The sequence below is a fragment of the Mustelus asterias genome, chromosome 1 (assembly GCF_964213995.1).
Source record: "Mustelus asterias chromosome 1, sMusAst1.hap1.1, whole genome shotgun sequence".
NCBI lineage: Eukaryota > Metazoa > Chordata > Chondrichthyes > Carcharhiniformes > Triakidae > Mustelus > Mustelus asterias.
Genome location: NC_135801.1, coordinates 80627962 through 80640162, shown reverse-complemented (window position 1 = coordinate 80640162; position 12201 = coordinate 80627962). Strand labels below are relative to the sequence as shown.

Genomic DNA, 12201 nt, shown 5'->3' with positions numbered 1-12201 from the left:
GAGTGCTGTGCCCAGTTCTGGTCGCCTCATTACAGAAGGGATGTGGAAGCCATGGAGGGGGTGCAGAGGAGATTTACAGGGATGTTGCCTGGATTGGGTGGCATGCCTTATGAGGATAGGTTGAGAGAGCTGGGTCTTTTCTCCTTGGAGAAGCGAAGGATGAGAGGTGACCTAATAGAGGTGTATAAGATGTTGAAAGGTATTGATAGAGTGGATTCTCAGAGGCTTTTTACCCAGGGCTGAAATGGTTGCCACAAGAGGTCACAGGTTTAGGGTGCTGGGGAGTAGGTATAGAGGAAATGTTAGGGGTAAGTTTTTCACTGAGGGTGGTGGGTGCGTGGAATCGGCTGACGGTAGTGGTGGTGGAGGCGGATTCGATAGGGTCTTTTAAGATATTTTTGGATAAGTTCATGGAAGTTAGTAAGATAGAGGGTTATATAGGTAAGCCTAGTAGGTAGGGACATGTTCGGCGCAACTTGTGGGCCGAAGGGCCTCTTTGTGCTGTAGCTTTTCTATGTTCTATGTATATTACTTGTACTGTAGGTATTTGTCCAATTTATGTCTAATTTTGTGTACAGCAAATTGCTTGGATGGTATTTCTAGCATTTGCAATTGTGATATTTTGTGACATTAGCATTCCATTTTTGTGCTAAGTATTTTATTATGATTATCAAACGATGGAACATCCTGTGTGCAGTATTCATACAAAACTCCTGCTGACATTTGAACAGTCTTTTTGTTATTGCCACAATGATTATTTCTGTCTATTTATTAATCATTTTCTGTTAATAGAGGCAGCTAGTCGTGCTATTGTCCAATTTCTGGAGATTAATCAAAGTGAAGAATCAAGTAGAGGCTGGATGCTACTCACTACAATCAACTTGCTGGCATCTTCTGGACAGGTTAGTTGAAACTCAATTGTAAACAGAATTGGATTATTCACCATTATGGCTGGACATATCTAAGGTTGTTCAAATAAATATAGATCTTGCAGAATTGTCTTCAAAATTTGCTGAATCATAAATGTGTACAGTGTTCCTGTTTGGTGGTTGATTGTAATTTCATGTGAAGCTGAATTATGAAATAGCATTTAAATTTTCAAATCTACAGACAAAACATTAATATGGTGGAGCCTGCTTTTTTATTCAATATTTGTTTTTTATACTGATATTTGTAGAGCCCAGGCATCCATTAGTCTATTGAAACAGGTGCACACAAGGAGTTATAGAACATAGAACATTACAGCGCAGTACAGGCCCATCGGCCCTCGATGTTGCACTGACCTGTGAAACCAATCTAAAGCCCATCTAACCTACACTTATGTTGCTGGATTGACAACTTTTTCTTTTCAATCTACTTTGTCAATGGATCAATGTTTATTTATACAAAAGAGATAGGTACAAAGTGCTTGCATTTTCTGCTATTGATACTTTGAAGGTCTGGTTAATTAACTCTTCAGTATTGTAATACCATCAGATTTTTAAAGGAAGTTATCAATAGAGGTTTTTAAGCTTTTCCACACGTCATTGTTACTGCAGAGTTCATTAGTTCTGTATAGACTGTGGGTGAATTGGCATCACTGGGATGCAGCCATAGAATCATAGAATGTCTACAGTGCAGAAGGAAGCCATTCAACCCATCAAGCCTGCACCGACAGCAATCCCACCCAGTCCCTATCTAAGTAACCCCATGTATTTGCCCTGCTAATCCCCCTGATGCTAATGGTCAATTTAGCATGGCCAATCCACCTAACCCGCACATCTTTGGAGTGTGGAAGGAAACCAGAGCACCCAGAGGAAACCCACACAGGCACAGTGAGAATGTGCAAACTCCTGAAAGTCACCCGAGGCCAGAATTGAACCTGGGTCCCTGGCACTGAGGCAGCAGTGCTAACCATTGTGCCACTGTGCCGCCCTGAACCCATGACTGAGATTTTATAGATGTGGTCGCCCTGCAGTTTATGGATGTGCAGACAGGGAGAGAATGGGTGACCATTAGGCAATCAAGTGGACTAAGAAGGGAATGCAGGCATATTTTGAGTTCATCTCTCTCTGCAACCAGTATTCAGTTCGGAATGCTAGTGAGAGTGATGTTTCCTCTGGGGAGTGTAGCCAGAGCCAAATCCTTGGCACCACCACTGACTTAGCTGTACAAGGGAGCAGGAGGAAAATTGGGAAAGCAATAGTGATCTGGGATTCAGTACTTAGGAGAACAGATGGGTGTTTCTGCAGACAAAAGTCCAAGATAGTATGTTGTCTCCTTGGTGCCAGGGTTAAGGATATCACTGAGCAGCTACAGAGCACTCTGAGGGGAGAGGGTGAACTGTCAAAGATTGTAGTCCACATTGGTACCAAACATGCAGGTAGAACGAGGTTTAAGTCCTGCAGGGCAGATTTTAGGGAGCTAGGGAAGGAACCTACAAACTGGATCTTGAAGGTAATAATCTCCAGTTTACTTGGAGTGTCACACACAGGCATGTTTGGAAATTGGAGGATAGAGTATGGATGCATGATTGGAGATGTGGTGGATGGGGAAAGCGTTTTAGATTCCTGAGATTTACACAGGCTGGATCGTTTGCAGTTGGCTAGAATTGGGGTCAGTGTTCTTGCAGAATGAATTGCTTGTGGTGACAGCTTAAATTAATTTGGCAGGGGTTTGGGAGCCAGGATGTAACAGAAAGAAAAAGCAAGGTTACAAAAAATTGGGAGTGACATGTACCACTAGAGTGTCGAGTTTCATCAGTGTTATTGGAGCTGCGCTCATCCAGGCAAGTGAAGAATATTCCATCGAATTTTTAACTTGTTCCTTGAAGATACCACTCATGTAAGAAATAGTATAAATATTAGATGGAGTCAGTGGAAAAGGGAATGTAATAATGACTAAATTAGGTTTACTGAGCATGGCTGAGTGTGGAAAATAAGATTGGTGAGCTGCAGGCACAAATACCTGAGATCTGGCTCAAGAAAGGGCAGTACTGGCAACTAAGTATTCCTGGATACAACATGTTCAGACAAAATAGGAAAGGAAAGAATGGAGGTGGGGTAGCAGTATCGATTAAGGAAAACATTACATTGCTGTTGGGAAAAGATGTCAAGGACTGAAATTATTTTGTTAAGGCTAAGTAACAATAGAGGTACCGTCACACTATTGGGTACGTTCTATAGGCCCTCCACTAGTGGGAAAGATATAGAGGAACAAAGGTGTAAAGAAATTGCTATTATGGAATAGTTATAATGGGATGCTTTAGTTTGGTTTGATTTGATTTATTATTGTCATGTATTAACATACAGTGAAAAATGTTGTTTCTTGCACGTTATACAGACAAAGCATACCGTTCATAGAAAAGGAAACGAGAGAGTGCAGAATGTAGTGTTACAGTCATAGCTAGGGTGTAGAGAAAGATCAACTTAATGCAAGGTAAGTCCATTCAAAAGTCTGACAGCAGCAGGGAAGAAGCTGTTCTTGAGTTGGTTGGTACGTGACTTCAGACTTTTGTATCTTTTTCCTGAAGGAAGAAGGTGGAAAAGAGAATATCCAGGGTGCATGGGGTCCTTAATTATGCTGGCTGCTTTGCCGAGGCAGCGGGAAGTGTAGACAGAGTCAATGGATGGGAGGCTGGTTTGCATGATAGATTGGGCTGCATTCACGACCTTTTGTAGTTCCTTGCGGTCTTGGGTAGAGCAGGAGCCATACCAAGCTGTGAAACAACCAGAAAGAATCCTTTCTATGGTGCATCTGAAAAAGTTGGTGAGAGTCGTAGCTGACATGCCAAATTTCCTTAGTCTTCTGAGAAAATAGAGGCGTAGGTGGGCTTTCTTAAATATAGTGTCAGCATGGGGGGGACCAGGATAGGTTGTTGGTGATCTGGACACCTTATAAACTTGAAGCTCTCGACCCTTTCTACTTCGTCCCCATTGATGAAGACAGGGGCATGTTCTCCTTTACGCTTCCTGAAGTCAATGACAATCTCCTTTGTTTTGTTGACTTTGAGGGAGAGATTATTGTTGCTGCACCAGTTCACCAGATTCTCTATCTCATTCCTGTACTCTGTCTCGTCATTGTTTGAGATCCGACCCACTACGGTGGTGTCGTCAGCAAACGTGAAAATCGAATTGGAGGGGGATTTGGCCACACAGTCCTAGGTGTATAAGGAGTATAGTAGGAGGCTGAGAACACAACCTTGTGGGGCACCGGTGTTGAGGATGATCGTGGAGGAGGTGTTGTTGCCTATCCTTACTGACTGTAGTCTGAGAGTTAGGAAGTTCAGGATCCAGTTGCAGAGGGAGGCCCAGGCCACAAAGTTTGGAGATGTGTTTCGTGGGACCGATAGTGGGAATAATAGTTCTTCTGATATAGAATGGAATCATTTTAGTGTAGTGGATAGTGAGGGGTAAAGTTCATGAATTGTGTTCAGGAAAATTTTCTGAATCAGTATTCTTCTGCCTGAAGAAAGGAGGCTTTGCCGAATCTGATTCTGGGGAATGAGGTGGATTAAGTGTGAGTAAGGAAAGTTCTATGGGACGGTGCAGTGATCATGGAAAAGGACAAAGAACAATCCAGAATGAAAATAATTAATTGAGGCAAGATATGGCGAGAATTGTCTGGTCCAGGTTAATTGCCATCAAAGTTTGACTGGTCAAAGGGAACAAAGCAATAGGTTACCTTTTAAAAAGGAGATAGTTTGGGTACAATCGAGGTACATTCCTTCGAGTGGGAAATATAAGGCAAACAAAGCCAGAGCTCCCTGGATGACAAATAAGATCGAAAGTAAGATGGTGCACGTGACAGATATCAGTTTGATAATAAAGGTGAATATAGAAAGCTTGAAGGGGAAGTTAAAGAAAATAAGATTAGCAAAGACAGTGTATGAAAAATTGAGGCGGATAACATTAAAGGCAATCCTTCTGTAGACGTACAAATTGCAAAAAGGTGGTAAAAGTAGGAGTTGGGGCCAAAGAGGGCCCAAAAAAGCGAATTACACATGGAGGCAGAGGGCATAGCTCAGGTATGAAATAAGTATTTTGTATCTGTCTTTACCAAAAGAAATGCTGCTGCCCAGCTCATAATGAAAGAGGTGTTATAAGTCAGGTTGGATACTTCAAGGTGTTCTAAGAAGCTCTTTTGATCTGTAATGTTTTACATTGCATTTTGCTAGGATGAGCATGAGAGGTTTCACTTCAGATGTGATTCAACTGACCCACGAGGAGCTTTTATCAAAAACAAAGTTTAATTAAGAATATTGTTGACATGTATAGTAAGACAATTAACAAGAACTTTTAACAATTATAAACAAAAAACACAACCACGATAATGTGTAACTCTTGAGGAAATATCTCTAATGTTTTCCTACCAAAGCCAACATCCAATACACAAAACCCTCAAAATAAAAATAATACAGCATAGGTTAATGCCCACTAGTTACAGGTATCCAGCCTCCCGGGTTGAATGCTGAAAATCCCTTGTGAAGAAACTCAGAAGAGGTTGTAGTCGAATCTGTTTCCCAAAACACAGCTTCTTAAAGAGAAGAACAGGGGAGAGAGGCTGTTTCTTAGCTTGCTGCTTCACTGCTTCCAACATGCCCAAAACAAAACTGAAAGCCCTATCGCCTGACTGCCACAACCTAGCTCCACCCCCCCCCCAATGACATCGCTGAAGCTGTAAGCTGCATGATTTTTCAAAAAAAACCTTTCCTAAAGGTACACTCGCATGACAGAGGAGGCATTGAGATACTGGGTGGGCTAAAATTTAATGAAGAGTTGACATTAGACAGGCTGGCTGTACTTAGTTGTTAAGTCAGCAGGACCAGATGAGATCTATTTGAGGCTATAGAGGGAAGTAAAGACGGAAATTGTGGAGGCACTGGCCATAATCTTCCAATCCTTTTTCGATGCAGGGCCAGAGAACTACAAATGTTGCACCAGGGCGGCACAGTGGTTAGTGCTGCTGCCTCTCAGTGCCAGGGACCCGGTTCAATTCCAGGCTTAGGTCACTGTCTGTGTGGAGTTTTCACGTTCTCTGTCTGCATGGGTTTCCTCTGGGATGCTGCGGTTTCCTCCCACAGTCCGAAAGACGGGCTGGTTAGGTACATCGGCCATGCTAAATTCTCCCTCAGTGTACCCAAACAGGCGCCGGAGTGTGGTGACCGTGCGATTTTCACAATAACGTCATTGCAATGTTAATAGAAGCCTACTTGTTACACTAATAAGTAAACTTATTCAAATAAGGATGCAAGGATAAGCATAGCAACTGCAAGCCTGTCAGTTTAAAGTTGCTGGTATGAGATCTTTCAGAAAAGATAATCTGGGACAAAATTAAGAATCACTTGGGCAAATGCTGATTAATTAAGAAAAGCCAGCACAGAATTGTGAAGGGCAAATTGTGTTTAACTAACATGATTGAGTTTTTTTAATGAGGTAACAGAGAGAGTAATACAGCTGATGGACATGGACTTCCAAAGATTATTTGAAGTGCCACTTAATGGCAAAATTAAAGCCCATGGAATAAAAAGACAGGAGCAGCATGGATTTAAAAGTTTGCTGAGTGACAGGAAACAGAGCAATGGTGAATGATTGTTTCTGAGACTGGAGGGGGGTATATTGTGGGGTTTCCCAAGGGTAAGTATTAGGACCAACCACTGCCTTTTTTGAGCTTAATGATCTGGACTTGGAATTGCAGGGCACAATTTTAGAATGTACAGTTGAAGCAAAATGTGGAAGTATTGTGAATTGTGAGGAGGATAATGATGGACTTCACAAGGACATAAACTGGTGGAACAGGCAGACATGCGGCAGATGAAATTTTGTGCAGATCAGTTTGAAATGATACATTTTGATAGGAGGATTGAGGAGAGGCAATTTAGAATAAAGTATACAATTTTAAAGGTGGTGCAAGAGCAGAGGGACCTGAGTGCATATGTGTACAAATCATTAAAGGTTGCAGGGCAGATTAAGAAAGCAGTTAATAAAGCATACAGGATTCTGGGGTTTATAAATAGGAACAAGCTGTGCAAAAGCAAGTCATTCTGCATAATATATTGGTTTGGCCTCAGCTGGAGTATATCCTGGGCACCACTCTTTTGGAGAGATGTGAAGGCATTAGGGAGAATGAAGAAAAGATTTATGAGAATGGTTCCAGGGATGAGGGACATGTTGTGGATAGATCGAAGGAACTGGATGTTGTCTTTAGAGAGAAGAAGAAGCAGAGATTTGATATAGGTGCTTAAAATCATGAGGGTGACAGAGTGGATTGGGAGAATATTTTCCTACTGGCGGTAGGTTGAAAACCATAGGACACAGATTTGGCAAAAAAGCAATGGCAATGTGACAAAAAACATTTTTACACAGCAAGTGGTCAAAATCTGGAATGCAATCCTTAATAATGTTCTGGAATTTATTCAAGCATGGCTTTCAAAAAAAAGAATTGGATAATGATCTGAGTAGAAAATGTTTACAAGGTTCTGGAAAAGGTGGGTGTGTGGGAATAATTAAATTGCTTTTGCTGGCATGGACATTATGGGCCCCTGTGCCATTCTAATTCTACATTGGTCCAGTGTTGCCCATAAAACATCAATGATGGGTCCATAATTGGCTAAAGGGTAAATGCAAGCATGTTGCCTTTAATAACAAAGTGGATGGTTTCCTACACAAAACACTTTCCTTAGTTGGCTTTGTTACAATAAAAGTAATTAATATACTTAAGATTGTGCTTCCCACTTGCCATTTTACAACAAAAAACATCAGTTACAACTTGCTTTTCAAAAATATACACACCAAAGTTTCCTTTGTGATACTGTGAAACTTGTGTCTTGCGCAAGCATGTGTCTTCAATCCCTCTAGTGGCAGGCCAAATTATCAAGAATTAGATATAAGCCTTTATTTGAATTTATTATGCTGCTTTATCCTCATTGGGTAAAAATGTCAAACCATAATTAAAATAGAGTATACATCTTTCCATCAACACCTTTCTTTGCGCAATGATGTAAACAAAATGAACATGCTTCATAGTTCTTAAGTTGTGTGCAGTTTTGGTATCTTTATCTCAGAATGGTTAGAAAGAGTGCAGTGAACATGCACAAGACTGATCCGTGGGATGTCCTACGAAGAGGGATTGAGTTGGCTATGTATATATTGAATGAAAGGTGATCCAATTAAAACATATAAAATTCTTCAGGTGCTTGACAGTGTAGATGCTGGGTGGATGTTTCCCCTGACTGGGGAAGACAAAACTAGAAGTTTGAGTTTCAGAATGTGTTTGACTTTTTAGGACTGGGGTGTGGAAAAAAAATACTTAAAGGTTTGTGAAACTTTGGGATTCTTTATCCTAGGGAACTGTGGATGCATATTCATCAAATTTTGCATACGAAGGGAATAGAGATATGGAAAAAGTGTGAGAAGATGCAGCTGGGTAGATCAGCAATGATCTTAGTAAATGGCAAAATAGGATCAAAGGACTCGATGGTCTATTCATGCTCCTACCTAGATTGTTTTCTAATTTTTTTTGCACCCTTCTACAACCAAGAGCAGAACTTCTATTTTTTCAGTGTCCTGCCTTTTCAATCTTGCAGGACTTTGCTACCTAACTGCTTCATATTGGATGCCTGTTTCTTGCATTCACAGCTCTTTGTTTCCCCCCCAAGTCTGACTCCAGTATTGGTTTTTGAACTGAAAACTTTTTTTCTCTCTCTTTCTCCCCTCTGCCACACTTGACCAGTTTAACTCCGTCATGATCCATGTTGGAATTGATTCATGTATGTAATAAATGATATTTGGAATGTTAAATGGCCTTTCAATGTCTTCAAGACTTGTGAACAGATGCAGCACACCAAACACTGTGGCTGCAGGAAATCTGACATATAAACAGAATTACATTGAATATTCATTCCAAAAATGGGTTCTTCAGCCCAGTCAGTCTAGGGGCCATCGTCATACTGAACAGAATGGATTACTGCAAAGAAGTGTACCGACAACTCAACAACGAGGAAAACTACAGACAGTTACCTGCAGATCCGACCAAAGAACACACCCGTCAACTCAACACTCTGATCAAGACCTTTGATCCGGACCTTCAGAGCACCCTCCGTGCTCTCATCCCACGTACTCCCCGCGTTGGAGATCTCTACTGCCTCCCGAAGATACACAAGGCAAACACACCCGGCCGTCCCATCGTATCGGGCAATGGGACCCTGTGCGAGAACCTCTCCGGCTATGTCGAGGGCATCCTGAAACCCATTGTACAAAGAACCCCCAGCTTTTGTCGCGACACGACGGACTTCCTACAGAAACTCGGCACACATGGAGCAGTTGAACCAGGAGCGCTCCTTGTCACAATGGATGTCTCGGCACTCTACACCAGCATCCCCCATGACGATGGCATTGCTGCAACGGCCTCAGTGCTCAGCGCCAACAACTGCCAGTTTCCAGATGCAACTTTACATCTCATCCGCTTCATCCTGGACCACAATATCTTCACCTTCAACAACCAGTTCTTCATCCAGACACACGGAACAGCCATGGGGACCAAATTTGCACCTCAATATGCCAACATCTTCATGCACAGGTTCGAACAAGACTTCTTCACCGCACGGGACCTTCAACCGATGCTATACACTAGATACATCGATGACATTTTCTTCCTTTGGACTCATGGTGAACAATCACTGAAACAACTCTATGATGACATCAACAAGTTCCATCCCACCATCAGGCTCACCATAGACTAATCTCCGGAATCGGTTGCATTCTTGGACACACGCATCTCCATTAAGGACGGTCACCTCAGTACCTCACTGTACCGCAAGCCCACGGATAACCTCACGATGCTCCACTTCTCCAGCTTCCACCCTAAACACGTTAAAGAAGCCATCCCCTACAGACAAGCCCTCCGTATACACAGGATCTGCTCGGATGAGGAGGATCGCAACAGACACCTCCAGACGCTGAAAGATGCCCTCATAAGAACAGGATATGGCGCTCGACTCATTGATCAACAGTTCCAACGCGCCACAGCGAAAAACCGCACCGACCTCCTCAGAAGACAAACACGGGACACAGTGGACAGAGTACCCTTCGTTGTCCAGTACTTCCCCGGAGCGGAGAAGCTACGGCATCTCCTCCGGAGCCTTCAACATGTCATTGATGAAGACGAACATCTCGCCAAGGCCATCCCCACACCCCCACTTCTTGCCTTCAAACAACCGCACAACCTCAAACAGACCATTGTCCGTAGAAAACTACCCAGCCTTCAGGAGAACAGTGACCATGACACCACACAACCCTGCCACAGCAACCTCTGCAAGACGTGCCGGATCATCGACACAGATGCCATCATCTCATGTGAGAACACCATCCACCAGGTACACGGTACATACTCTTGCAATTCGGCCAACGTTGTCTACCTGATACGCTGCAAGAAAGGATGTCCCGAGGCATGGTACATTGGGGAAACTATGCAGACGCTGCGACAACGGATGAATGAACACCGCTCGACAATCACCAGGCAAGACTGTTCTCTTCCTGTTGGGGAGCACTTCAGCGGTCACGGGCATTCGGCCTCTGATATTCGGGTACGCGTTCTCCAAGGCGGCCTTCGCGACACACGACAGCGCAGAGTCGCTGAGCAGAAACTGATAGCCAAGTTCCGCACACACGAGGACGGCCTCAACCGGGATATTGGGTTCATGTCACACTATTTGTAACTCCCACAGTTGCGTGGACCTGCAGAGTTTCACTGGCTGTCTTGTCTGGAGACAATACACATCTTTTTAGCCTGTCTTGATGCTCTCTCCATTCACATTGTTTTGTTTCTTAAAGACTTGATTAGTTGTAAATATTCGCATTCCAACCATTATTCATGTAAATTGAGTCTGTGTCTTTATAAGCTCTGTTTGTGAACAGAATTCCCACTCACCTGAAGAAAGGGCTTAGAGCTCCGAAAGCTTGTGTGGCTTTTGCTACCAAATAAACCTGTTGGACTTTAACCTGGTGTTGTTAAACTTCTTACTGTGTCTCACTCCACTCAAGTGTCCTCTCATCCTTCCTCAATTAGCCCTTGTAATTTATTCCTTTCTCCAGGTTTTGCTCATCTAGCCTTCTGTGAAATGTATCTTTACTAAATGCCTCAATATTCCCTGTGATAACAAGTTCCACTTTCTCTCCAATCTTTGGATAAATAAGTTTTTTTCTGAATTCCCCATTTGATTTCTTAGTGACTTTAATATTGATAACCTCTAATTTTTGCCCTTCCCCACGTGCAAACACTGTGTCTGCTCCTATCCAAACCTTTCATAATTAGGTCACCACTATTGCCTTTTTTACCAATAGAAGAAAGACTGCCTGTTCGTCTTTTCCTAATAGCTATAACTTCACATTTCTGGTATTATCCTTGTCAAGTTCTTTTGTACTTTCTCCAGTGCCTCCACATCCTTTTTAAAAGATGCAACCAGAACTATGCACAATACTCTCAAGTATGGGTTAACAAAGGTGAACGATATCAGGCTATTTTGGTTAGAGGAGTGGAAGGAAATATACCTTAAGTGAATAAACTCCTAACAAAGTGGGGGAACAGAGATATCCTGGAGGGCATTGGTCCTTAAGGATGGAAATGTGCATTAAAAAAAACCTGAGATTCTGAGTTTTTATGTAAAATATATAAAAAATTAAAAGTGTGAGGGAAGGGGGATGTCCAGGGCAAGATTTTGCAAAACAATCATCTCAAAGGCCTGGTGCATTGTACTGGTCATCTCTTACCAATTATATAAAAGATCCATTTATTGCTCATTTTTCCCTGTCCCTTGACCATTCCTCTATTCATGTAATTGGAATATAGTGTTCAGTTCTGCTCACCACACTACCAGAAGGATGTGGAGGCTTTGGAGAGGGTACAGAAAATATTTATCAGGATGTTGCCTGGCATGGAGGGCAATAGCTATGAGGCGAGGTTGGAGAAATTTGGTTTGTTCTCACTGGAACAATGGAGGTTGAGGGGTGACCTGATAGAAGCCTACAAGGTTATGAGGGGCATGGACAGAATGGATAGTCAGAAGCTTTTTCCCAGGGTGGAAGAGTCAATTACTAGGGGGCATAGGTTTAAGGTGCGAGGGGCAAGGTTTAAAGGAGATGTACGAGGTAAGTTTTTTTTTACACAGGTGGTGAGTGCTTGGAACTCGCTGCTGGGGGAGTAGTGGAAGTAGATACGATAGTGATT

The 12201-nt window shown here is 42.6% G+C and overlaps 1 protein-coding gene across 6 annotated transcripts in view; it reads left to right on the top strand.

Annotated features, from left to right (window-relative positions):
* Positions 1 to 12201, top strand: part of wdfy3 (WD repeat and FYVE domain containing 3) — a 363659-nt gene that overhangs the window by 120538 nt on the left and 230920 nt on the right. For all 6 annotated transcript variants that reach the window (XR_013498143.1, XM_078213959.1, XM_078213927.1 and 3 more), the window contains one exon: positions 793 to 902. Coding sequence is in view for 5 of the 6 variants with exons in the window: in XM_078213959.1 (XP_078070085.1) it covers positions 793 to 902 (110 nt within the window). In the remaining variant the exon portion in view is untranslated. The remainder of the gene's footprint in view (positions 1 to 792; positions 903 to 12201) is intronic.